The sequence below is a fragment of the Numenius arquata genome, chromosome 16, assembly GCF_964106895.1.
Source record: "Numenius arquata chromosome 16, bNumArq3.hap1.1, whole genome shotgun sequence".
In the NCBI taxonomy this organism is placed as follows: domain Eukaryota; kingdom Metazoa; phylum Chordata; class Aves; order Charadriiformes; family Scolopacidae; genus Numenius; species Numenius arquata.
The window spans coordinates 12,513,696-12,541,237 of record NC_133591.1 but is presented as its reverse complement, the minus strand read 5'-3'; the positions used below and the strand labels follow the sequence as shown (position 1 = coordinate 12,541,237).

The 27,542-nt window shown below is 49.9% G+C and overlaps 1 protein-coding gene across 1 annotated transcript in view; it reads left to right on the top strand.

Annotated features, from left to right (window-relative positions):
* Positions 1-24,076, top strand: part of SRRM4 (serine/arginine repetitive matrix 4) — a 42,358-nt gene extending 18,282 nt beyond the window's left edge. Inside the window, exons 2-13 of the mRNA XM_074159851.1 lie at positions 1,231-1,374; positions 3,599-3,685; positions 4,046-4,117; positions 5,504-5,530; positions 6,234-6,284; positions 9,159-9,257; positions 10,238-10,400; positions 18,847-19,184; positions 20,798-21,019; positions 21,285-21,395; positions 23,049-23,195; positions 23,782-24,076. Of these exons, the coding sequence (XP_074015952.1) occupies positions 1,231-1,374; positions 3,599-3,685; positions 4,046-4,117; positions 5,504-5,530; positions 6,234-6,284; positions 9,159-9,257; positions 10,238-10,400; positions 18,847-19,184; positions 20,798-21,019; positions 21,285-21,395; positions 23,049-23,195; positions 23,782-24,076 (1,756 nt within the window). The remainder of the gene's footprint in view (positions 1-1,230; positions 1,375-3,598; positions 3,686-4,045; positions 4,118-5,503; positions 5,531-6,233; positions 6,285-9,158; positions 9,258-10,237; positions 10,401-18,846; positions 19,185-20,797; positions 21,020-21,284; positions 21,396-23,048; positions 23,196-23,781) is intronic.
* The last annotated feature ends 3,466 nt before the right edge of the window (positions 24,077-27,542 follow it).

Genomic DNA, 27,542 nt, shown 5'->3' with positions numbered 1-27,542 from the left:
CTTCGGCATGCAAAGGGACAAGGTGGGTGGGGTGGCAGATGCAGCAGTGGGACCTTGCAGAGCTGACCTGGGGACAGCTAAACCCCAAAGCAGCACCCACAGACCGTTCCTGAGATTGGCTTCAAAATGATAATGGGAAGAAATGGGGACACTTTCTCTGCCAGCTGAGCCCTGCCCACCATCGGTACCACCCACCGCCAGGTCAGGCTTGGATATGTCAAATCTTGCTTTTTTAATTCAAATAATCCTCTGGATGACACTAAACCCATGGCATTCTTGGTGCCCCTGCTGGGTATGGTTTATGGCTTTCTATTAATCTTTCTGTTCTTTGAAATAAACCTCAGTGGGACCTGAAAACCTATTTACTTTCCTCCCAAGTGTCTGAGCTCAGGTTTCTTTTCTCCATTTGCCTTCTTTTCTCCATTTGAGCTTGCTCTGCCCAAGCCCTGGTGTTTCTTGGAGACCTCTCACCTCAGGTTTTCCCTGCCCTGGCTGTGCTCCTCACCAACTCTCATGGTTTCCCCAGGGCTCTGGCAGACACCTGCCTGGCCCAGGTGGTTCCTCTTAGCTCTGCTAGGCTCTCCCAGGTTCTCCAGTTTGGGCTTTCATCAGGACCAGGCGTGTTTACTGGCTCAGCACCCTATTTGTAGGAGTGGGAAGGAGGGGTATCCTCTGGCTGCCAAAGCTTTGTTTCTGCCTGAGTGTTGGTAAGGGGGCTAGGATGAGGATGCGTGGCGAGGTACTGGCAATACAATAGTAGGTTTGGGGAATGGCGTTTGAAATGCAAAAGTATTTTTTCTACCAGAGTGTGATACTAGTGCTCTCTGAGCTGGTGAGCTTAAAACCCACAGGGCAGAGGAAGGTGTCCAGGGGTGCTGGTCTGATTAGCTACCCTCGCATCAGACCCAAATACTGTGCTGTTCCTGTAGCATGGGGCCATCCGGCTGCTCTTTGGCTGCACGATATTTGTGGCATCTCTGTCTGAAAGCCGAGTGCAGCATGTCCACCCTGGGGAGCAGCTTGGCTTGGAAACGGGGGGTTTCTGGAGCATTTCTCACTGTGTAGGGCTGAGTGCCACGGGCTCAGGAGGCCCAGGAGCAACCTGCAGCTCTCCTTCACAGCAGCACAGGTCCTACCTGTGGAAAGGAAAGGGGATTCTCCAGTACATGAGAAGCCTTCAGCAAACGAGCCCAGCTCTTTATTGCTCAGTCTCCCCCATTGCTCCCGCAGTGGGACGCTCAGCTGCCTGCCATACCCTGCAGAGGACAGACGTCCCGAAAAACTGAGTGGCCGCGCAGGCAAGGAGGCCTCCACCACCAATGGCTGTGCGAAAGGGAAGGAGAGAAGAGACCACGCTCATCACAGTTCACGCAGGTAGGAGCCAGGGCTGTAAGCGGGGTCACCCCGAAGCAGGGGGATGGCAGAGGAGATCTGTGGGAGCTGGGGACGGGTTAAATGACCCTGTGAGTGCAAATTTAGGCAACTGCATGAAATTCCCTGTGTGTGTTTACATCTACAGTTCACTTCCACTCCACATCTTGCTCTTACAGCCCCCTTGCAAGTGTAATCCTGGCTGGAAGACCGGCAACCTGCCAGCATCCCTGTGTGCCACCAGGTCCACAGGGTACCCCTGGCTGGGCATCGTTCTCAGCAATTCCCCTCTCCCCCCGCCTAGATCAGACCAGCAGCATCGGCTTCATTAGGACACAGCTTCATCATCAGTTCATCATTAGCCCCTGACAACTTGAGAAGGGAAAAACAAATTGAACATTGTAAATGAAGCAGCTAAGGTCTCCGAGCCTTGCCTGCTTAACTGTCTCTGGGATTAAAGCCTCTCCGTTTGGTTAAAGATGCTAGAAAGAAAGAGCAAGAAAGCACATTTCATATCTTCAGATTTCAGGCTAACCGGAACAATAATCTAAAGCATATTTTTAATTAGACTTTGATTACAATCGCAGAGAAACAATTAAAATCGGATCAGCGCAGGGAGAAAGCTTCCACATCAAAGACAAAAGGCTTTATCTTGCGAGAGGGAGAAGTGCTTTACAGAAACCGTCCGCGGCCATACGGCACGGTCAGAGGTTTCTCCCCCTCTCCCTTGGCCATGGTGGTGCCTGGATGTGGCACCCAGACCTGTGGGTGTCTGTTTTCTGGGGGGCCCAAATCTGTGTGAGGGGAAAGTACCTGGGAGCTGGGGTCCAGCATCCTGATAACTGAGAAGATGAGATGGGTGTTCAGCTCCTTTGGGTGCTTCTGCTGGTGGGTGGAATCCTTGGGAGGAAAAGGAGAGCGAGAAGGAGTATTTGGGAGCTCCTCGGGGCCACAGTGTGGTTGCACCTTGGATTTACTGCACCAGAAGCACTCAGCACTCAGTTATTCACAGCTCACAACTGGAGCACTAGCGTACAATTTTGTTTTGCAGAGCAATTCAAAAAGAAAGTACACCGAAAGCACTAAGCAATTGTCTTTTATGGTAGTATAATTCTGGTAGTAATTCAAGTCCTGGGTAAGCAACTGTCAGGGGGCTGAGTGTCCCCTCCCAAAGTGATGTTTGCTCTGCATTAGGACTTTCATTAACAATAACATTTATTCTTTCTGCAGAAAACTGCTCCATTTTTGGCCTGTTTCTGCAGTGAAGATCCCACAGCATTTTCCAAACACAGGGCTGCCTCTACACAGTCCCTGCTATGGGCTCCTCCAGCTGGCAGGGCCAGAAGTGGGGAAACTGAGGCACAATCCAACAGTGATTTTTTGCAGAGGCCCTGGGGAAAAGGCTGTGCCCCCCATGAACCTTGGTCCCAGATCCCTTTGGGGGATCCACAGACAGATCTGGGGATCCATTTGAGGTTCTGCAGGCTGATTTGGGGATCAACCTGGGGATCCACAGGCCACCACCAGCTGCCCCCATCTTTATGAGCATTTGCTTTGGTTAATGAGTAGCCATAGACTATCTGTCATATTTTCAGCCCAGTGCTCTGAATTAATTTAACCATGGTATTTGGTTTTCATTGAAACATAACGTGATTTGGCATCATATATTTAAAAAAGAAATTAATTTACAGGAGTTTTTTTTTCCAGGGTTTAACAACTGTGTAAGAGATGCATATCTCATTAAATTACCATAACATCTCAATAAATATATATATTTCTAATCAATTGCTATTTAACATATGTCGTCTTTTATTAGTTAGATGCATCTGTTTGCAATAATTATTATATGCAAATTAAATGCCAATTAATTATTTAAAGCATATTTACAAAGAGCAACAAAACCTATAAATCTGTTACGGAGTTGTTAACCTCAGCAAACATGTTTTAAATAATCAGCCAGCATCACAGTGGCATACAGTAGCTGTCTCATTATATCTCCATTAAACCCACAGAGGAGACACTTCATTTAAACTGTGACCAAATTATTCGTTAGAGGGTAATTAGGTGCTCGCCTGCACCCCGAGTCCACCATGAAAATTGATCTCTCTGCTCTGGATGTCCCTGAGGTGGGGACAGCAGCAAATGGGGGAGAGCAGCCCCATGTGAGCAGATTTAGACATGTTTTTATTATTTTAATTTTTTTGTTGTTGTTTTCTCCCCTCTTTAGCCCCTCATGTGATGAGGAGCGTGCGCCGCCGCCACCGCCCCGGGGGAAGAAGAAGAAGAAGAAATCTAGCCGCAAGAAGCGAAGGAGGTGAGGGTGGCCATGGTGGTGTGTGGGGCAGGAGGGGACAGGCTGCCCTTGACCATGTAAGGGGAAAAAAATAATAGTGTGAAATAGAGGCTGGATACCCTTCGGGGAGGTGCTGGAGGTTTCCACAGGTCCAACCACCTGGGAAGGCGCCTGAGTGGAGGCGCCGCCATTTTCTCACCCTCCCCTCAGGGCAGCGGAGACCAGGCCAGGGCTCACCCACAGCCCATCCTGGGGGGTCCCGGGCACCCCTTGTCCCTCTCCAGCCCGGGGAGATGCCCTTGGAGATGGGGTAAGGGTTGGGGTGGCTGGGGAGGGCTGTGGGGAGCCCTGTGGTCGCTAATGCCCCCCCTGCCTCCTCAGGTCTCCCTCCTACAGCCCCTCGCCTGTGAAGAAGAAGAAGAAGAAAAGCTCCAAGAAGCGAAAAAGAAACAGGTATTTTTTTTTTTCTCTTGAAAATGTAATTCCCTGCTGTTGGAGGAGGGGGGTTTGGACAAGGGGTGGAAGACATTACTGCTATTGGGCAGCTGGTCGAGCCCAGCAGCAAGAGGCAGAGAGAGGCGTCAAACTCCTGACTCTTCATCATGGCCGCCCAGAGGGCAGGGCCCCGTGGGGAGGTGGAAGCCAGACAGCTGAAGAGCACACGAAATGGAGTGTAGGCCCAGTGCAAACAGATAAATATGAGCTGTCAGGGTTGTGGGGGAAAAGGCAGATGAGCCAAATCAGCTCGAGGTCTGCTGAGCCTCTGCCTGCTGCCCTCGCTGTCCTGTTCCACATGGCTTCCATCCTCTGGGACACCAATGGGATCAGCACTCAGGGCTTGCACCGTGCCCTTTCCCTTCTCCCCCAGCCCAAAAAAATTGTCAGTGTTTGGACCAGCAAAAGGCTCAAATCAGCTCCCTGCATCCACATCTCAGTCTTCCCTCCCAGCCCCAGGTGACTGCCTCTACATTCCCCTTCTGAAGCCCATTTTTAATTTAAAGAGCACGATTAAATTTTAAAATTGCAAATATTTCACTGGTTTCTCTCAATCGTTAAACCAATATTTGAAGAGAACAGTGGATGCTATCTCTCTCGGAAAGTTCATGTATTTACAGTATATTGAACCAAAGAGAGAAGCTACCAAAAATAGATAACAGGGTGAAAAGTTGAGCTTGACTCTTAAAGAAGAGGGAGGGCGGGAAAAGGGAGAGGCAAGGATATAGAAACTCCTTTAAAATACTTCCTTCCCAAGGAGGGATTCTTGTGCTCTTTTATGGATGTCGTGTCCTGACAGCAGTCTTGGGTGAGATGTTCATTGGCTTTGCACCTTTAGTACCCAGGAGCGTGGTGGCTCCTGTGTCATCCCAGGGATGCTCCAGGAGGCAAGACAGAGGCATGACACTGTTTTGGCTGTGAGGCTGCTCTGGACTTACTCAGAAAGGACTCTTTCTTTGACTGCTACTTGGTCCTTCATACAGAAAACCAGGAGCTGGATTCACCTCTGCCTATTCAAACGAAGCACAGTGCAAAAATGTGGAGGCAGTAGCAGAGAAAAGGGACTCACCTGGGACAGGGGATATATCTGATGTCTATAGACTTCTTATCCTGAGGATCATGTTCTCAACTATTTGTAGAGTGTGCTGGTCACTTCTACCACACTAGCATTTCTCAGCTACCCCCTTGCCAGTGCTAAAGGAGAGCCAGGGCCATTCTACCCAACTGGTACATGAGGTCTTCTCACAGTGCTTAGTCTAATGCTGGATCTAACCATATTGTCTCTGATTCAAATTTCCAGTGTTGTGAGACCCTGCATTCAATATACACATTTGTGTCTTGCAGGTTATCTTCAAAGAAGAGAAGACACAGGTGAGAGTTGAGCAAGTGTGGGTCATTCCTTAGAAATATGAGTTTAATGGTCTCTTCAGGATCTCACAAGGTTGATGTCCACTGGGTGGAGGCACAAGACTCTTTTCTTCCATGTCTCCTTGTGGAATCCCCTTGGCTCACTCCACCCCCTGTGAGTGTGGGGCTACCCTCCCTCTATTCAGCCTTAAGTGTTCCTCAGACCCCCCAGGAATCAGGTCCCCAGCCCAACCTGTGCAATCAAGCACATAACTGGAAAAGACCTTCTGGTATAACCTAGCCCCTGGCAGCCGCATCCATCCGGCACCTTGGGTCTTCGTTTCTCTTACGGTTTCATTTGCAAACAGTACGACATCCCCCAGCACTGCCCATCTCTGCAACATTCAGAGTCGGTGGCTTTCCAGCTGTGTACTGGAAGAACTCCTGATTCTAGCATGTGTGTGTACAATATCAAGAAGTATTCCTCTCCTCTATGGGAAAATGCAAAGCCACCAGGATGGCTGATCACTTTAGGGATCCTTTTTGGCCAAGCGCATGAGCTAGATTTGTTGGCAGGCACTCAGACCCCCTGTGCTGAGGAAGAAACATTAATCCCTTTCATTTTTATTGCACGCTCTTGGGCAATCTAGCTGTAACATTGATGTGTGATTGTGCAGCTTTTTATCAGAACAGAAATCTCCGAATTAATTAGCCATTTCTTATTTAGTTCTTCAAGCCCCAAAAGTAAGAGAAAGGAAGAAAGAAAACACAAAAAACAGTAAGTAGTGATTCATGGTGTTCCCTGCTCTGCCCGCAGAGAGCTGCGGGGCTAGGAAGTGCTTGGTGTGGTGGGTCCCCTGGAGCTAATGCTGGCTATGCAGCCCTAAGCAATTCTCAGGATTATTTTGCAGCAAAAAACCAGCAATTCTGGTTTTGCTGGAGCGGGAAAGGGTTTGTAGAGACTGGAGATATTTCCTTTCCCTCTCTTTCATCCCGCCTCATTCGGTACATGTATCTCTCAGGGATGTACAGTGTCTTGTTCATCTAGTCTTGAGCAGAGGCTCCAGCTTTTCTGATGAGGGCAGCATGAGGGGATGAACTCAAATCCGAGGAGCACAGGGCCCCACAGCCTCCACTGCCCAAAGAGCAGGCTGGAACCCTCTTACTGAGAGGGGCTCTAGCTCCTCCTTTTTTGCCGCTCTTGGAGGTTACAGTAGGTGTGCTCATGATATACAATACAACCAAATATCTGAGAGGGAGCAGAAGGCAATGGATAGTAGGGAAGAGAAGGGACTGTTTGGAGGTGACAGAAGAGGTTGCAAAAATCTGGGGCTGAGGTTCCCATCTGCCCTGGAGTGTTAGCAGAGCACAATTCTTGTCCTATGGGGCAGGTAATCAAAGGGTATGGTATAAAACGTGGTTCCTCAGGGATGGAAGGAAGACCTGAAGCCTTCTCTTCACTTCCTTCTATGTGTTCTGGGAATAGCAGCTTGTGGCTTCTTACCTGCTTTTAGAGCAAGGAAACTGTTTGGGGGCTAAATCCTGGACACCAAACCCCTGGTTGGCTCTACTGGGACTTGGGATATCTTTCTAGAGACAGAAACTGAGTTATCAGGTTGGAAACCTGCTGGTTTGTTTCGTATTAGTAGGACCTGCCCTTTAATTCTTCCCAACACAACTTTTAGCCCTTAGGCAGGAAGAAGACAGAGGCACAATAACCCCTGACGCTGCCTGTGTCAGCCCAGTACGTATTGCGACTGAAGATACTGGGAATCCATGAGGTGCAGAGCATGTTGTGCTGCCTGCACAGGCCATCTTTATTGCATGCAGAAAGCCCATCTCCTTTTCTCTACAATTTCTGCATGTTCAGTAGCAAGGAAACCTTTTTTTCCTCAAACTGGGCTGCTATGCACTCAGAAATCTGAGTGGTAAAACTGAGGCTTCCTAAAATCAGGCATCTCTTCAACCCAACATAGCACCAGCCAGTATGCAGTAGCCTAACAGTATGGTTAAGACAAGGACCAGATGCCCTGCTGGTATGTGCCAACCTGGGGGAACAAGAGCTGCTAGAATTGCTCTTTGGGGATAAACCAGCCAAGGCGTTTTAGCCCTCATCTCACAAATCACAGCTGAGCAATTTCTGCAAACCTTCTTATTGCTCCCGGGCATGGATCAGATAGATCCCAGGAGCCATCTGCGCTCAGGATTTTTGTATAATCACGCTGCTTTGGCTTATCTTTGTGTTGAGCAACCGGTTATCTAAATTACACGGGACTAATTTTTCCTCCTGCAGAAAGGGAAAACTCTTAAATGGGAGGGACTGATGTGGAGGGTGAGGAGCAAACACAGAGGTTTTCACACAAATCCACCATGGGAGGGAGAGATGTTCGGTGTGGCTGATTTCAGCTGTAGGGAAATAAGAAAGGAGGATCCTAGAATGTGAAGTTTTTATAAATATAATGATAGGGTGTGAGAAGCATCAGAGAAAACGGCCAGGTGGAGTTCAAGCAATTGCCCTGGAGGCTGCCCTTTAAGACAAAAGGAGATGCTTTTCTCAAGCAATCGATCTGTTGAGTTTTTATAGTGGCAAATTGCTAAATGCTGCCCAAGCAGGTTGCGTTAGTGCTGCCAGTGACCGGGAGAGTGTGGCCATGAAACCAGGCTGTTCCCAGCAGCTAACCCATCGTTAGCTTTGCCTGTTAGCACAGTGATGCCAGCCTGAGCAGACGGTTATGCTGCCAGATCTAAAATAACTTCTGTGGTGAGCAACGGCAAGAGGGGATGGGCACAGGGGGTGACAGGCAGCTGCCACCCACATCACCCTGCTGTCTGCGTGTGGGACCTCAGCTGTTGGCACAGACAACAGCCCTTCAGTAACAGGGCCGGGTAATCCACCAGTAATAGCCTGGATGGAGCACAGGGAAGCGTAGCACTGACTGGACACCTGTAAGAAGCCAGGTAAAAAGGTCCTGCTCCTCAAGCAGGAACCGTGCACAGGCTGCAGTTAGGGAAGCTGCACTATGTTTATCTAGCAACCATAAGAGCTGCCCATAGGACTAGTTAGAATCTCCCACCTAGAAAGCATGGGGAAGGCTGGCTGTTACTGAGCGTACTGTATTTGGAGCCTGTCCCTCTGCATCTGCTCGTTAACAAGGAGGGTTGAGCAAGAAATGGGAGGGCTGGAGCTTTGTGATGGGTTGCCCAGAGGGACAGTGCCCCCCCAACGAGGCTCTGCAATGGGAAGGTCCCTGGCTGTTTCCTGAGTGTCTTAGGGTAGGCTGCAGGATGAAGGGCAGGCACACAGCTCTTTCAGGTTTTGAGAGCAGAAAGGATTGGTGCTGTCTGCTGCACTCCTGCATGCTGGTCCATAGATCTTCCCGCAGCGGGGAAGAGCCAACCTATAGCTTGTAGTTAAAATGCTAGAATAGATCTTGGTAAGATGGCTTGCCTTAATGTCTGTGTAATGATGAAGAGATAGAGAATTTCTCATGCCCTGGTGTCCTGCACAATGTTTCATACCCCACTCGCTTTGGTTTAAAATGCAGATCTTCTTTTTGATTTGAATGTTATTGACTTCAGCCTCCAGCTGCGGGCTCTTGCATCGCCCCCAGCCTGTTATCCTAATGGTGGTTCTCCTCTCTGCTTCTTAAAGCTCCCGTGGGCGCACCCGGAAATCTCATCGCCATCGTCACCGCCACTGCCACTCTCGCTCAGAGAGCTCAGACTCCTATTCTCCCCGCTGCCGAAGCAGGTAACATCACCTGGGTGTCCTGCAACGCTTCCTGGTGGGCTCAAGGATGTGATTGCAATAGCCTGTGTGACCCACAAACTCTCTGCAGAGCCATGTTTCATTCTGGTAGCAGCTATGTCACATAGTGGGGGTTGAGCGTCTTGTGGTCTCTGCCCCAGAAAGGTTTTGGCTCAAGGAGCAGCGGCTGCAGCTTTTCGGTCCAGCAGTCACTTCTAATCCCCATGGCTGATGATCAGCCCATGACAGCTGATTCCAGCCTCGTCTCCCTTCCCCAGCCCAAGGGCTCCGTACTGCTGATGTCCCAGGAAACCCTTAAGCTTGGTCTTAGCAATGGAAATATATTTGCTCATGGCATACTAGAGCCACTATCTTTGACCTGATTAAAATCTCAGTCCTGTGGATGACAGATGTGTCCTGGGGCCAGCTAAGTGGATGCTGGTGCTAGACCTGGCATCACTGCAATAGCAAGTCGCGTAGTTTATACACATCATGAGTTCATGATTCACGTTTTCTGAAAGCACTTGACTTTAAGAACAAGCCACCCTCCCTCTCCCACTTCAGTCCTCCTAACTACCAGGAATTTCTTATGAAAAGCTGATGATCAGCAGGGGGAGGAATGCAATCAGTAATTGGAGGGGTGTTCATGCAAGAGCAGTGTGTCTTCTCTTGGAGGTTTGTTACCATAGGGACATTCAAGGCTGTGTGAAAGTAGGGTTTGCCCTGAGCCACCATAAAACCATGAATTGGAGCTGAAATTTCAGGTTAAGGTCCAAAGCCTGGATGCAAAATATTTTAAAAAAAGAGAAATAGAAAAGCAAAACATCCCTTTTCTCTCCATCATGACTCCACAGAGCAGTCACGTGGAAAACCTCCCACATGCAATGGCCTAGCACAGAGGTGCCAAGGGTTTGTATGGAGCTAGTAATGGGCACTCCTGCAATACCAAGGAATAATGGTTTGGCTGTTCACGTTCCCTGCAGGCACAGAGCCAGATCTCGGGAGGAAGGACGTAAAACACGGCGAAGACGCTCCCGGCACCATTCAAAGATCACGGCAAAGCAAAATTCCTCTGCAGAGGTTCAGGCCACCCAAAAAGCCAGCCAAACCCTCCCGTTCTACAGCTTCCTGTCTCCTAAGGAAGTAGTAAGTATTAAACACTCTGCTTTTTCCCTTGAACTAGCCACAGGAATCTGGGCAAGAAATTTGGTATGAAATTTTTATAACTCAATTATAGCGATGTTAGACAAAGTTGGTTAAAGCTGTATTATTTATTAATGGTGCTGTTCTCCAATGTACTTAAAGTCATTCCTTCCTTCAGCACTTTCACACCAAGGGTGGGGCTGGAGAGGGGAAAAATTTGCAAGGGCTTTAGCCTATGAATAATGAATTGAGGACATTTAACAAAAGAAAGTGGCCTCCAGCAATGATATTTTACAGGGAAGTATTTGTTATGCAGTCCTTGCTCAGCTGGATGTGAACTTAATTCACTGGTCTTCATGTCCAAAAGTTTAGTCCTTCAGGGGAAGAAAAGGAATCAAACATATATAAAAGAAACATTTACATTTAATGAGTTGGTGATTATCGACAGGGAATGTTTTCTGACTATCATGATCCTTCTAGGATCACTGTTGCTCTGGACTGACAAGCCCAGGGGCCAAATTTGGAACTTATGAGCAGCTCCCATTGATGTTAATGGGAAATGCATGTGCAGCCAAGGGTAAAAATCAGGCTCAGTGCCTTGGGATGTTTTTCCATATACATGGAAAGAGATGATATATTATAAGCCTTAGAATTGAGGGAGCAAGAGGTGGAGAGAAATATTAGATACAGATTGATAGGAAGTCTTCCTTCTCCATGGCACATTTCCCCTTTGTTCCCGATATTTGCAAAGCAGAGGTGTGATGCTCTTTGATTGTGGTGTTAGTATCTGATAGGCATTCTGGAGAGAGAAATTGCTACATAGGTCTCAAGACAGTGCAGAACCTGGTACTTACGTGTGTGGATGTGTAACAATAGAGGTGCCTTGAGCACAGAGTCCTCCAAGCCCCAAAGTTGTATGCAATGGGGAACTGATTCTCTCTGTTACGCCCAGTCACCAGTTGGAAATAGCTCAGCCATACGCAGTAGCTGCATCGGATGTGAGATAGTGCCAGCAAGAGGAGAGACTTTATCCGCTCACCCGCACAGGCAGTGTTCCAATCAAAATACACAGAGATTATACGTGGGTACAGACAGGCACAAGCTGTCTCTCAACATTATAGATATGCATATTTGCTCTCGTCATGTACATCTCCTGAGTGTGTAGTGCACATGTGAGTCATTGCTTATAAAACCATATAAGGTAGAGCGAATAGCAGAACCTGCGCACCACACTGAGATGCATGTGTGTGTGTACATGAAAAGGAAGAATAACAAGCTATGAAACCTTTATTGCCATGAGCCTGGAGTGGTGCCCTCTGTCAACCTGGGAAGGTAGAAATGAGTTAAGAGCTCCTCCCAAAAACCAATCAGCCAAAGACTGCATCATGTCATCAGGGTGGTTTTGGGGTTGGTTTTTTGTGGTTCATGCTGCGTATTTTACATAAATGTCTTCAAGTCTAAGCCTGGTTTTTAATTGGTACTAGGTTTCCTCTCTCTGAAGCCAGGCTCCCTGGGTCCTGTGAGGCTGACTGCCAGCTGTTCTGTTCCCTGAGCAAGAGTAAACTCTAATTTAAAATTGTAAAAGCTTTAAAAAAAACTGAACTCAAGCATGCTGCACTCCCCTTTCCACTTGCTTCACTTGGGGTAAATGAGCACACAAGCTGCAGGGCAGGGAAAATCAGAGCTTTATAGTGACAGTTGCAAAGTAAAAGTCATCAGGCCCCTGCTGTATTCTTTCTAGTAAGGGTTAATAACACAGGCAACTATTTCAATGACTGAAAGGCAGCAGTACCTTTACTACACAACCTACTAGTGTCCTTTTTGTTCCCCAAAAGAAGTACGCTCTCTTGGGATGTCATTCAAGAGAACATTTAAGCACTTGTTTAAATTGAAGCCCTTGTTTAAGTGCTGCCCCTGAAATTTTCCTGAGTAAGGTCATTAAATATCAGGTACTCAAAATTGGCAAGGGAAAAATGGAATGGGAACTTCTAGTCTCATTTGTTAATGACTATATACAACTCTTTGATGCCTCTCCTTTTTGTGAGTTAAATGGTTCCTCTATAAATAAGCTTAGTTCTGTCAGAATCTACTTTGAGAGCAGCCTGGAAGTGTTATGAAATAAAAATGTGCTCTTGCAGAAAATGTTGATCACTTCTCAAAAATAAATTAGTGGAAAAGAACAGATTTGTGTGAAATTCCAGAATTGGGATGCAGAAATGCCATGTTTCAGTCCTCTATGGGGGCTGGCTTGGCACACTCCCTACCCTTCCCTCTGGCCTGGGCTTCCAAGCCAAACCATCCTTACCTGGGGAGAAGCCTTGTCATATCTCCAAAGGAAAGGGGTTGTCCAGGGAAGATCCCAATGTGTAGAAGAGACCCAAAGAGACAACACACAAATTCCCATGAGGTAATGCTATACCATTTCCAAATCAAAGATTTTGCCTTTTAAGTCAATTTTTATTCCATACTCTTTTTTTTCCAAAAAGTTGAAGATTTTCGTGGTAAATTCTGTCATCCCTCCCCACCCCCTGGTTTGTTGTCCTTCTTTTCTACTGAATGTCCAGATTTTCTAACTAGGTCTACCTGTAATTTCTGAAGGATAAACCATACAAAAGAATGCTCTGCCCGTGCAGCTACCTTGCTGCTTCTTTCCCTCTTGCCTTTATGCATAAATTGATGCACGCACACGCATGCACACATGCAGAAACACCGCAAAGTTCCCTGCTACTTTACTTTCTGGCAGTGAATTTCCAAGCTTCTCCCTCTCATTCTCCAGTTAATCCCATGCAGCCGCAATAGGCACCTATTGAGAACAGGATTGTGGGTCTGTGCCTCAGCATGCAGAGAAACCATGGGTAATGTGCAGCAGCTATTTTTGAACAGAATACCCCTAACTCGCTGCAGACACTTTACTCCACACCGATAAAGATATATTAGATGCCACTGTGCTTTCAGTTGAGCACTGCAATATAAATACCTGCAGGGTATGAATCTAATTGCCTTTGTACCTGACGAAGATAGCTGTATGCTGCATACACTTGCCTTGCCAGCTCCTTTACTTCCACTGAAAACTCGTTTACGATGTCACCAAATTAACACAGGCTTGAGCCAAATTGTCAGTGAGGCTCAGCGGGGTACGATTGTTCCAAATGACACTGCTTGTTGTTTTGTGCTCGTGTGCCCGCAGAAATGTAGAAGTGGGGAGATACTGTGCAGGGGCTGGGGCTGGCATGTGCGGGAGGGCTGGGGGAACCTTGTGGCAGACCTGCGTATTGGTTTGCTGTATCTCTGTTTTCTAGCCTGGGTTTTGGTTCACGTAGGAAAAGCTATTATTTTAATTGCTGGGCATCGTGTTTCTGACAACAAACAGGGCCCTGCAGAACAGAAAGGCAAAGCCTTCCATAAATATGGAAGTTGTTTTCTTCTTGCTTTTCTTGTTCTACCTCTTCCAGCCAGGGGACTCGGGTGATCCCTAATTATTGTCCAGTAAATTCACAGCTCAGTGCTGGGCCACAGGGAGGCCAGAGCCCAGGGCAAGGGAGGGATACCTGCAGCCATGGAGGGCTCTGCTGTACACCAGGTACCAAAGGAGGTGGTGGAAAGCAAACCCTTGCTCCAAAGCAGTGCCAGCCTGGCCAGAGCCAAGCTGGGGACACGCTGGCCTGTGTCCCACGACACTGGCTGCACCCCAGCAGGCTGAAAAGATCTTTGCAAAGGAAAAAAACTTTGTTTGGCTTTCTCAGGAATTCACCCCCAGCAATGGATTTGTGAGCTGCAGTGTGGCCATCCAGTCCCAAATAACCCAAGCTCTGACCTTGCAGGGACACTTGTGTCATTGCCCCCATGCTCCTGGACTCAGCTTAGCCCTTGTGGTAGAGAAAGCCTCACCCTGAAGTCTCTATCTAGGGGAAAAAAAAAAAAGAGGATATTTTCCACTCAATACTTCTTGAGTCAGGAATTTGTAATTGTGCAAAAAGGGGGTTTATTGTATTCCTACAGCCCTGATAATTTTTTTTGTACTCCGTTTAGAAGATGTTGGCTTTTCAGTTGGGGCAAATCATCAGCAGAGGTGAGCCCTTTTCCCACAGGTGAAGGCCTCCCCCAGCCCCGGGTCTGGAAGATGGAGGTACCCCAGACCAGGCACAGGTTCCCCCGAGCAGCCCCTCTCAGCAGATGCTGCTCCCCACACCGGCAGCTCCTTGGCAGATGTCTGCCGGGCCCTCACTGAGAGCAAGGCTCACCGAGGTCACTGACACAAGTTTTTTGTTCCATTCATTATTACAACACACAGAAACAGAGAGAAAAGGAGACATTATGCACCTCTGAAAAAGAAATTATCTCCACTTTGAGTTGTAAAACAAGAGGAAAAAAGACCCAAGAAAGAAATCCTCCAACTCTAAGTGAGGCTGTGCCATTGCTGCTCCTTGATGGGTCTCAGTCCCCTTACGGCTGAGAAACCGTGTAGTCATCCCCTGCCCCAGGGCTGTTTGCAGCACAGTAAATGGACTTGTTCAGTTTAATTGGAAGACGAGTAGTGATTGTATTTTTGTAACCCATTAGACTGCACTGCCTCTTGGTCTAGGATTGCACTCAAAATTACAGTCTGGAGTATGAGTGAGGGCCTCATTTCTGCTCTCCCTTCATCTTGATTAAATAATGATTTGAAACCAAAAAAAAAAAAAATCCAATAAATATATATCTTGGGTTCCCTTGAGGGCAGCAGTAGGTCCCCTGCTGAAAGCTGGAGAAAGCAAAGTTCACTGCGATTATTTAATTACTTATTAGAGAGGGGGGAAAAATCCAAATGTTCGCATAGAGAAAATTAGATTCATGAAAGAGTAGACTCTTTTTAAGACACCATAGAAAAACAAAAAGCCATTAGAATTCAATTGAGCTCTGCACAGCGTTTTCAGATGTGGCGCTCTGTTTCCATCTCGTGTGGCTGATGTGCCTTTCAGAAGCAGTAAAATGGGACCAGAAGCAAAGCTAAGGCTGTTGGATGAGGAATATGTCTCCAAGCAGATGGGCGAGTCGAGCATCTTGAGACTTGTCCTGGCACTCGCCGCAGGACAGAAATCTCACTTGGGGCCTGCAGGAAGCTGCTGGCTACAGCACAGTGCCTTGAGGTGGTGGGGCTGGGAAGCTGCTCTCCCTCCCCTTGCCACCTGCCTTGTCCAGGCTAGACCCTCCAGCCCTCACCAGGGCTGTGGGCTCCATATTTCTCTGATGTCCACATGTTGACTCTTCCCAGAGTCCTGCCTACCGCAGGTGTTGAGCTACAGAGGAGAATGTTGATTCCCCCAGTCACTTGACAGATTTTGTGATGTGCTGACAATAGTTGCTACTTTGAAGATAGACTTCAGTGAAGGCAAAGCAAGAGCATATGTCCCAGGTCCCACCAGCAATCTTAAAAGCTGTTTTAGAAATGCCAAGAAACTGCTGTATTTCTTGGTGAAAATAAAGGCTTTGTGGTTTAGACTGGGAGGGAACAGAAGTGAGGTGTTTGTATGTGTGATGCTGGGATCAGTGTCCCTCAGAGAACCCCTCTGCCCACTCTAGGCCTTTCCTACTTCTGTAGCCAGGCTGTACCTCACGTGGTGTTTTTATGCCTGTAAATGAATGGTGGTCAAAAGCTGGTTGTCTTTTGGTTTGGGTTCTGATCTACTGCAAACCATAACCCATTTTTAAAATAAAAAAATTTGGTGCCACATTTGAAAGAGCAATTCTGTGTCTTCTGGGATGTGGTTGGGGAGAGGGCAGTGGTTCGTAGCAAGGAGGCCAGTTCTCTCAGGGCTCTGGATGTGGCATCAGTGTCTCAGAAAGAGTTGATGAAAAATGGACGAGAGATGGATATCTGGCTCTTTTATGCTCCTTTGACATTCCAATTTCTACAGGAGTAAACAAGGACTGTTAGAGAAGTGCTAGAGCTGAGAAGGAGCAGGACCAGATGCCGAAATGAGGACTTATGATGTGTGTCTCCACTCATTGCTAGTTGGGAATGTTTGGGAGATGTTTCTGCTCGTCCAGGGCTTTTGCGTTGAAGGTACAAGTTGGCTAGTGAAGAAAGATCACTTCGTTTCCACTGCTGGGGCTCTTGATGCCTCTGAGCTAGGAATGAGCATGGCTTAGAAGTTAGTATGGGGTGGGAATGGGGGAGTCCACAGCTCTAGTCTGGATTTGCTGGGATGAACTAATTCTTGCCCCTCTGTCCCTTATCCCAGAAACAGTACTGCCTCTCTCTCTGGTAACAGTAGGAAGTACTTGGAGATCCTCCAACTCCAGGTTTTTTCAGAGCATGAGGATGTTGTGGGCAGTCGTCACTCTGCGGAATGTGTTCTGAGAGCTGCTGTGTGTGTTGGTAGCTCCGCTCTGGTTTCAGCCGGGGACACAGATCAGATGCTGCTGGTAGGAGGATAGACGTGAAGGCACCATATGATGGCACAAATGTGTACCATGTAAAAAGAAACACAGGCTGGGTCTGTAGCCCCAGATACAGATGAGGAGTCCCATCCCCATGCCAGCCAGTCCAGGGCTAAGTTCTCCAAAGGGACTGGCCCTGTCCCCACTGTGTGACAACTGATCCGGGTCTCCTCTGCTCCCTGAGATATGACCAGCATTGCAATGTGGTTTTCTTAGCTCAGAATGCTCCAGATTTGTGAGGGCATGGCCCAGGTCCCCAGTGTGGAGAGCGCAGCGTAGAGGGAAGGCATTGTGTGACCCAGACCAGGGTGCGAGGACATATGCAGGTGTTTGAGGGAGCACAGCTTGCCGGGATCGTGTTGGAGGACTATCCTGGGTGGGGGGAACCAAAAGTATGTGTCCACACTCTTAGGATCCTGGCTCAAGCCTTATGGGTGGGAATGAGGGAAGCAGAGCAGCTGAGTGAAAGAGGAGGCCACACAAATGTGCAGATTTGCTGGGTCCATGATTGACCCTAATTCTCACCCCGTTGTAAGGGCAGACGTTAGCACTAACGTAGCCTCGCTCCTGGAGTCGGTGCGTTCCTGGACTGGCTCAGGCAAACGCCAGCGGAGTTAAAACCGAACTGTAATATACCCAAAGGATGTAAATCCCTTTGGTGGTGCTGAGGGCCCCAGACAACAGCCCTGCCCCGGGGCAGCCGATATAGGCTTGGGGTCCTTGCAACCCACCAAAGCCCCACGCAGAGGCTGGCAGGAGCAGGGCTATCGTCCCCTTCCACATAGGTCTCCAACACAGAACGGGGTGGGTATTTTTCCTCCTCTACTTTATTTTTTTTATACTACTTCTCTCACTTGAGTCCCTTTGTCGCTTCCATGAAACCCAAAGGGATTTAGTGCAAGCTGTGACTTTTCAGCACAAGCCCTCAGCATCCAGGAATGGGCTGGGCGGCCTAATTTAAAGCAGAAGGAAACAGAAATGAGTAATAAGTGAGACAAGCAAGCAGACAAAAAGCAGTCATGACATTTGCATAGAGGAGGCGAGCGAACAGTTGGCAGTGTGGATTGAAGAGAGGGTTTATGTTTTTTTCATGTAATTTGAGACTCTAATGATGGACTTATGTTGCCCGCTCTTCCTTTTTTCTTACACCTTACCTACTAAAGGAGGAGTTCTTGATGGGTAAGTGGATGCTATCCGCAAGACACCAGGGAATTTATTAGAGGTCACTTGAGCGCATTAGCTATATCTTCTTCAGGGGGAAAAAAAGCACACAAAGAAGTATCTGTATACCTTTTATTTCCAGAGGGATTTTTCTTTTTTCCCCTCCCCCTCCTTTTTTCTTTTTTTTCTTTTTTTTTTCTTTTTTTTTTGTTTGTTTCAAAATGATAAGCTTGTTTATTTGCCAGTTTTTACTTTTTACAGAAGCCCTTAATTTTATTTGATTTGATTTTTCTTTGCTTATTTTAGTGACAGTCATTCAGCCTCTTTATTAACAAAGCTTAAAAAATTCCCTCATTTAAGATTTTGTTTCGATTTTGTTTTCTTTCCAAGGATTATGTAGGGTTTTTATATGTATAATCCCATTTCTTTATTTTTTTTTTTCCTCCCTCTCTTTAAGGTTAAATAAGGGCTTTGTCCTCTGTTATACCTTTTTTATTTAGTTAGTTTTGATTCTTTGGTTGCCCGTTTACGTTGTTGAACTCTTTTGTTTAACATGAATCGCATGCTGATACTCTTTGCATGATCTCTAAATCTTCCCGTTATCATAGCAGGGGGAAAAGAAGTTTCTTCTTACTGTGGATTTCTTTCAGGGATATGTGCTTTTGTTTTCTTCTTCTCTTTCTTCTTTTTCTTTTTCTTTTTCTTTCTTTCTTACTTTGTTTCTTTCCTTTCCTTTTGTTTCAGTGCATCATGATGGTAACATTTCTGGGTTTATTTAAAAAAAAAAAAAAAAAAAGCAAAGTAAAACCAAAAACAACCCCCCCCTAAAAACCGTTCAAACAATGCCAAATGGCTTTTTTGCTTTCAGATCTCTCAGTCAGGGTCTTCTGCTGACCTCTTTACCAAAACAGACAGCCCGCCTGGCAACCTTGCCAGCCAGAACGGAGAGTATCATGAATATGACTCAGGAAACGATACTTCCTCCCCTCCCTCCACTCAAACGAGCTCATCCAGGTCAAAGGACAGCCAGGAGAAAAGAAGTCTAGTCCATGATGGCTTTGGCCATGCCTTCTCGTCCGGGAAGCCCAAACTGGCCAACAGCGATAACAGCTCTGATTCAGGAAATTCCTTCACCAGTTGCTTTTCCCAGACCAAGGGAACAGCTTTGGAAAATCTGTCTCCAGATGCCCAGGGACAAGACCGAAGGTCAGTGATTACCAGTAGCTGCTGCTGGCAGCCAAATACCTGGTACGTTGTTGCTCTGTATCTCCTGCCTACTCGCCAGTTGCAGTGGTGAGCTGGCAGGGAGGTTTTTGTGGTCTGGAGGCAGTTAGATATAAATCAGACCCGCGGTCTTGCCAGTCTGGAGTCCACAACCCAGCAATGACCAATCCTGTAGCCTGAGGAGGAGGATGCAAACCCAGCCATCACGCCCCTGCACATTGCCTGTGCCGGCTTTTCTAGCATTAATGTGGCTAACGCAGGGTTTGGCCCCAGGTCGAGCCATGGCCCAAACACAGCCCTGCTCAGCCAGATGTGACTGTGTCAAAGAAAAGAGCTGATGGCCTTCTGGGCAAAGTCTGGAAAGGTACCTCAGGGGCTGGCTGTGCTGATTCTCCCCCTCCACTTACTGTGGGGAAGGGGAGCAGGGTTCATTTTTGCTAAAACCAGTACAGGCTGTTCTTTCACCTGTCCAAGGAGCCAAATCCAGCCTGTCCCTTCCCAGCTCTTCCAGGACTGGTCCTGGGTGACAAGATTGCATCTCCTGTAGGTGGGGAGCACAGAGAAGGGCAGGTGCCTTGCTGGCTGCGGGATAACACAGCAGCAGCTCTGTGCGTTGGGGCCACAGGGCATAAGGGCCGGGGGACAGGAGTCAAATCACCATCCAGTGCCACAGGTCACCATCAGGAGAGGGGAGTAGACACCAGCCTCCATCACCGCCTCCCATCCCTGGGGGTTTGCCAGGTGATGTTGGGGATGAAGGCACTGAAGCGCGGTGGCTGGTACCCAAGGTTTTGCTCAGGCTGTGGTGTTAGGGACCTCTTCCAGCTCAGGCCCTCAGGTTTTAAATGCTGAAAGTTGGAGCCAGGATGTGGTCTGGGGATGGGAGCACTGAAGGAGAGGGGAGCGGGAGCCAGGGGAATTGGTATTAGGAAGAACGAGCCCTCGATTTTCAGCCAGAGGGTAAAATTTCATGGCTGTATATACTTTTCAAGTTGTGACTCCAGTGGGATAACTCTGCCTTCACATGGGTGGAGCTGGGATTGCAGCTGGCCCTGGCTGTTGGGAGGCTGCCTTGCTGCTGGGCTCTAACCCCAGTTCATACGCAGGGCACTTCTGGAAGCAGAAGAATTCATGCAGCTCTGTACAAAGGCAACGGAATGTGCCCACTCGTGCTGCTCCACAGCCAGGCTGGAGCACGGGCCCTTGCCCTGCCATGCTCTGGCTTTCCTTTGCTCCATCACTTCTCATCTCACTCCCTCTCCAGCACCTGCACCACTCGCTGACCTGACCCAGGCTCTGCCAACCAGACACCTCTGGTGTGTTGGGCATGGGGCAGAAGAGCTGTCTCTCAGGCCACCTGAGAACTCTTGCACTGCCCTTCCCTGGCACAGCCTGGAGGGTGAGCTCTTGGGCTCTGACCCACACATGCAGGGTCTCCTGCAACTGAAGCTGGGGAGCCAGGAGGTCTTCTTTATCTGCAGTTGGGGAATGGGAGGATGAGAATACTTGTTGGCTGGAGTGTGCTGCTCCCCTCAGCCAGGGACCAGTCCCAGTTCAGCCACAGCTTCAATGACTGTCCAAATATATGTTCACAGAGGCTGCCTGTCCTTGTGTCTCAACTGTTCAGAGGAGAAGAAGCAAACCTTCCTCCTGTCCCCAACCCACAGCTCGCCGCTAAGGCCATGCTCCCGCAGCGAGTCATACACCAGCACCGGCAGATCCTCCCGTGGCTCCAGCCGCTCCAGCCACTCCCGTTCCTCGCACCACAAGGCCTCTCCCAGGTACTCCCGAAGCAGGTCCTGCTCTTCGGGAAAGAGGTAAGGCCAGCTAAAACAGCTGTCTCTGTGACCCTGGGCAATGTCTAACTCTTGCAGGCTGGCAGGCTCCTTGCAGGAGGAGATGTAAGAGTTTGAGGGGTGCCTAGGGATCCACATGGCTTGTGGTGAACTGGCCACACAGAGCTGAGCCAAGACCATGAAATACGGGGCATCTCTTCCCCCTATGAGCCCAGATTTGGGGGAATCTGGTACAGCTTCACCCTCCAGCATCTTTAACTCTTTTATGGTTCTTGCCTACCCCCAGGTCTTCGTCACGTTCCCCCAGCTATTCCTCCAAATCCTGCAAAAAAAGTCCTGGGAGCAGGAGTTCAAGGACTCGTCGGAGCCCCAGTTACTCCCGCTACAGCCCTAGCAGGTACAGCTGTCTCCTCATATGATATCTGCTGCCTCACACTTTCCCTCTGCCTCCATCACTTTTTTGGGCTCAGTAGTGACTGCTGGCTCCTTCTGCCAGCCCCAAACTGCTCCCTCAGCTTCCTCACTAGGTGCTTTAATGCTCAGCTCCGGGTAGAGGGGGACCAGGGGGACAGGGATTAAGGCCTGTGGCAGTTATATTGGCCCCCAGTCCACTGGAAGTTTCTCATCATTTATTACCCCGGAGCTGGTGCTGGTTGCAGAGGAAAGAGCCCAGAGATGAGCCTTTCACTTTCTGTGGGAAAAGTGGATTTCCTATAGCCAAGGACTCCCCTGCATTGATTCAGGAGAATTTCACACAGAGCACTTTTGGGGCGAGGTTGCTGGGAGAGAGACCGGGTTTATCCCTGGCTTTGAAGCATCAGGGTATCTCACACTCAGAGCGTGTGGCATGTGAAGTGGCTGTTCCTCCGCTCTGAGCCCTTGTGGAGGACACGCTATGCAGCCAAGAGTGCACAGATGGCTGCTCGGTGGTGTTTGCCAGGGCTCATGCGAGTGGAAGATGCCTCACAGGAAAATCCGGGGAGTGCCCCTCTCTATCCTGCTGGTGTAAATGGTGGGCAGAGCGTTAGGCTCCAGCTGGGTCTGCCCACAGCTTCCATCACCCAAGGAGCCCCTGCAGCAGGGCTCCAGCCCTTCTCAGATAGGGATCTTACTGCAGTAAGGAAAGACACTCTGCTTTTCAGAGTTGTGGCTCTGCCAAAAGAGGCGTCAGGCCCCGGGAAGTGGCCCTGCTGCATGGGCAGATGCCAGGTACCCTCATGCTGGCACTCGCACAGCGTTGCAGGGGGAAACACAGTCCAGGTGACTATTGCCTCCACACCCCATAGAAAACACGCATCTCATAGCTCAGCCCTAGATGCCTCTGGGCTGTTTTTTTCTGGTATCATTGCTACTGAGAACGCTGTGAACATTTTGCACCCTTAAAATGTCACATTCCCAGGGTCTGATTCTTGCAGGCTGTGACAATCCCTGCATTGGTGTAGGAGAATATTTCCTGTGTGCAAGGATCAGGCCCTTGACCTGTAACGTCGCTTTGCAGTTGGCATTGAGCAGGGTGTATGAAGTCAGCTACACTCCACAGAAGGGCCTGTGCTGACGTGTATGGCAATTTAACAAAAGAGAAAGCCATAGCAACACCGGCACTCCTTCTGGCGAGCCGTGCAGAGCTGCGCAGCCCTGCAGGGATACCAGGGGCCCTCTGCTTGCATGGGGCCTGCTGGCAGGGTTGTTCTCACCTGCTTCTGCAGCATGGCCGGCAAGAGCAATTTTAGTAGAGCTAAATACAGAGGGCATCCACAGACGCAGGTACATGGACGCCCTCTTAGCTTGGCACCGCAGGGCCACCAGGAGACACTGCTGAAACCCCCAGACACAATTTGTGGGTGTCCATCTGTCCAGCCAGATGAGTGTCGCTTTGTCCAGCTAAGTCAGTGTGTGCAGGGCTGATGCCACAAGAGCACTTTGCTTAGAGTGGTCCCTTTGGGAGCTGAGTGTCCTCCGCTCATCTGTGCCTTTGGACCATTGCCTCCACATCCAAAACCCACCCCACAAAGACCCAGCAGTGACAGTTCCCAACCTGTGCCTTCCCCAGAGACCGCGAGCGAGAGCACAAGTACGGCTCCAGTGAGAAGGAGTCGCACAGGGAGCGTGACCGGCGGCGGCGGCAGCGGTCCTATTCACCTCTGAGGAAACGCAGGAGAGACTCTCCAAGCCACCTCGAAGCTCGGCGCATCACAAGGTAAGGGGACATTGTCCCATCGTTTGGAGACAGGCTCAGCTGGCGCTCCCTGGGGAGAAGGTGGGCTGTCCTTGGGTCCCAGCCCTTCCCAGTGGAGGTTGCTCCAGGAGGAAACGGGTTCCTCTGAGCCTGATCAGCAGGCCCTTCTGCACCTCCTAGAGCTTCTGGATTTACAGCGGCAGGGTGTCTCATTTACAACAAAGAAAAAAGGCAGATGAAGTCAGAGCAGGGACTTAGCAGGTACCAGGAGCATCCCCCCATGGGCTTTTTGTTTCACCTTCTCTTGTGGTAGATGTCCCACACTGTAGAGACAGTCAAATATTGACTCTAACCTTCATATTGAGGGCTCTTTGGGACAGCATCAGACAGAGTCCAGCCTAAGACATGGTGGCTGAAGCATTCCCCAGGGGCCTGGGGGTGGGTGGTTTGAATCCCAAGGCCTGACAACTACCGGATCTCTTCCTTTTTTTTCTTTTAAAGAAACACATTTTGGGGGCATATTGTGCAAAATAAACAGTGCTTTTTGGAGATTTCAGCAGTAAATCCATCCTTGTATTGCTGGTAACCCACATCTCTGTCCCCGCAGTGCCCGCAAACGCCCCATCCCCTACTACCGTCCCAGTCCCTCCTCCTCCAGCAGCGCCAGCAGCTATTCCTCCTGGTACAGCAGCTTTAGCCGCTCCCCAAGCAGGAGCCGGAGCTACTCCAGCTACCGGACAAGCCGGAGCCGAAGCTGGAGCAGCAGCAGCACCCAGGGCAGGAGCCGCAGCCGGAGTTCAGGCCCCAGGAGCAGCCGCAGCCAGAGTTCGGGCCCCAGGAGCAGCCGCAGCAGGAGCAGGAGCTATGACTCAGGAGGCAGCTCTGACAGCCTACATCGCTAGGGAGTGCCGCCGATGGCTCGCGTGCCGGCGTCACTTCCAAATTCCTGGCATTCTCTGCTTCCTTCCCACCTCCCTGGCCATCGATAGCAATCATCCCCGATACTGACGTGGTGGCAGTGCTTGGTCCCCCTTCCCCGGTTCGGAGTAAGAGCCCCCGTGCGCCCAGCGCAGCCCCTTCGCTGCCTCGTGGAGAAGGTGGATCCATCCCAGCTCCCCAGGCCAGGACTGGAAGAAGGGTCGGTGCTTTACAGAGGATCTGTCGCAACAGACCTGCTCTATCCTCCCTGACATCCCCATCTCTCCATCGCTGCCGCTTTCCAAAGCACTACCAGCCGCTCCGAAGGAGAGAACTCAGCTCCTTGCTCTTCTGCCAAACCAGGAACCAGCAAATTAATTCCTGTTGGAGGGAGAGACCCAGTTAGGGAGGAATTTGCTGGGAAGCTTTGGTGATGCATGGGGGTGACCTGCCCTGATCAAGGCAAATATCATGTCTCTTGGGTTTCTTCTCCAGAGTTTCTGGCCACTCTGCAGCAGGCTTCTTCCATGAGAGAATATTTATTTGTTGCCAGTCAACCAGTCCCTGCTATAAATAGAAGGCTAGAAATCCCCCCTGACGTAATTCCTGGGGAAAAAAAAAAAAGGCCATTTCCTCTCTTTCTCCCACGCTTTCCTACCAGGTATGCATCAGCTTTCGCAGGGTTGTTTTTCCCCAGCACCATAACTTGCTTGAGGACGAGCTGCTGGGGTCTGCAGCAGACATGGAGCCCGTAGGGGTACGAGGGAGAGGGGAGTTGGTGCCACACTGCGCTCCGAGGGTCAGGCCATGGCCTGGGAGGTGGGGACCGTGGGGTTCCCTTCTCAGAGGAATCCTCTTGCGGTTTGGGTTTAGGTTTTTCCAAAGGGAGCCTTGCCCTTGGAGCGCAGTGCTAGTGGGACTGTAAGGAGAGAGCCTAGATGTGGGGTGTAGTGAGAGCACACAGGTTAAAAGGGCCTTGCCTGAGCCAGGGGACCCCAATTCCCCTTCCTCGTAACAGGCAGCAATTTTAAGCAGTGCCTGGGGCATTTCAGGAAATCTTTTCTCCTTGCGACCCCCAGGCTCCCCCCAAGGCAGCCACTGCAGCCCCAGCACTGGGCCGGTGCAGAGCTTGGGCAGGATGTTCTCGCGCCCCAGTTTGTTGCAGGGGGACAGAAAGGGTCCCCCACTAATGGCCTGTTTTTCCAAGAGGCCGCAGGCAGTGGCAGGAGGGCCCTGCCTGCCCGTCCGGCCCTGGGCCCGGGGGTTTTGTCTCCCTGCCAGCACAGCTGCCTGCACAATTACTGTGTTTTGCAGGGTAACAAAGGCTTCTCCCAGCACAGGCTGAGCTGGTGCTGAGGAGTTTCTTTCTCTTACAACACCTGGGTGCTTACAGACGCTAATTTGGGTTTAAGACTTCCCTCCCTCCCTTTTTCCATCCCCTCCCCTTCCATCCTGCATGATTATTAACGAGTTTGGGCTTAATGAGTCAAGGAGGTGTGTCATTTAAGTGTCACAGAAAAGGACTAAGTGGAGGCAGCATCTGCTGGAGGAGGAGAGCGGGTAGAAAGAAATGCACCACCACCACCCCCTGCTAAAGAGTTACCTACAGCCCCCCAGTCCTGCTGGCAGCAGGTAAAGGGGCAAAGCCACAAGTGGAGGAAGGCCATGGCATCCTGGTGGAGCTGGGTGATTGCCTTAGCCGGCGTCTAAACCTGCTATCTGTTAGGAAGTCCAGCAGCCTGGAGGGTATTTCCACCCGGGTGGTACAAAGGGAAGTTTTATGCCAGGGGTCCCTTTTTCCCCGATATCTTTCCTACTGCTGGTCCCCCTTGTCCTGTGCCTTCAACCCCAAAGCCCCCCCTTTTCCCAGTCCCTCATCCCCGGCCTTGCTCACTGCAGGTAGTTTGAGGAGGAGGGTGGCTGAGGCAGAGACCTGGGCACTGGTATGGTCAGTGGCTTTATGGGGACATGTGTCCATCTCCTGGGAAGCCACTTTCTAGGACATAAAGAAAAGCATTCCTGGTAGGGCTGGGCAAATGCTCCAGGGCTGTGATTGAGGGATCAAAGATGGGGTGTTCTTGCAGTAGGGTGCTGCTGCCCTCCCCTTGCCCTGGCCCTGACAGCAGCCCCTTGGCCATCTTCTGCAGTGAACGCCCTTCTCATAAAGGGCTGAAAACCTCATGCTTCTTCCCCAAAGAGTCTCTCCCAGTTTGAGGTTGAAATGCCCTGTCCTTCTGCCCCTTGGGGAGATCCGAAGGCAGCCATGGGAGCCCAAACCCCAAATCTACCTGTGTTTCAAGAGTAGCCTCATACCCCTTAACACACCCTAAGGCACACTCACATCGGTAAGAAGGAAGCAGCGAGTCGGGAGGTCAAAAACTAGGAAAGACAAGAAGAGGGACTTCGTGCAACTGGTGTAAATATCAAAACACAACATTGACTTGAGTTCCTCGTGGCTGGGGACGGATGATCAAAGCACCGCATCAGGGCAGCAGCACCCACCGACTGTGCGACAGGAGGTGACCCCGAGGGCTGCGTGGGGGTGACGGTGGCTCTCGTACCCATCCGGCTGACCCGCGCTTCGAGGACTGCCTCCGCTCTTATAGCCCGTGGCAGCTAAATGCTCCTGGGGTTTCCCAAGCAGACTTGTGTTGAAGTAACCTCTTAAATTATTTATTTATTTATTTATTATTCTATTTTTAATTGTATGTCAGAATGGATGCAGGTGGTCACCGTTACCAGTATTTATTTATTCTAGTTTGTTTGGGTTTTTTGTTTTTATTTTTAACAATAAGTTATTTTTGGATCTGTTTGTTTGTTTGTTGGAATGTATCCACGCCGCTGTTCTCATGTAAAGGTTTACGGCGCTGGCCCCTCTCGGTGAGGTGGCTGGAGGAGTGATGGTCCCTCCTGCTGCCAACGTGTCCCTTTGGCTGCGCTCTCCAGAGCAGGGCAGAGAGCGTGTGACAGCCAGAGGGGCGCAGGGCAGAGCTGTCTGTCTGTTTCCACGTTAAAATCTAGGGTTTCTCGTTAGATTTGTGCAGGGACGCGACGGATGTCAGCAGAGAGACGGGTCTAGGACCTGACGGAGGTGACAGCGAGGGTCTGCTGGCCGGTCGGCCGGGCCAAGGGCAGTTTGCAGCGCTGCGAGGGGAAGTCTCGCCCCGGCCAGGTGCCAGCTGGCAGCGGCTGCTGTTTCCCTTGGCTCCGCAGCCAGCGCACAACCCGAAACCGAGCTGCTGCGCGCAGGCACCGCTGGTTTCCCTGGGAGGATGCCGTCGCCAGGGCTCCCCTGCCGTGTTTATCGCTGCGCCGTGACCCACCCATGGGAACACTAACGAAACGAGGCCGTGAGAGAGTGATCCGTGCTGAAGACACTTGCAAAATCCCACCTCTGATGACAGGAGCCAACCGAGTCTCTGTGTGTGTATGTGAACGTGTGTGTGTGTG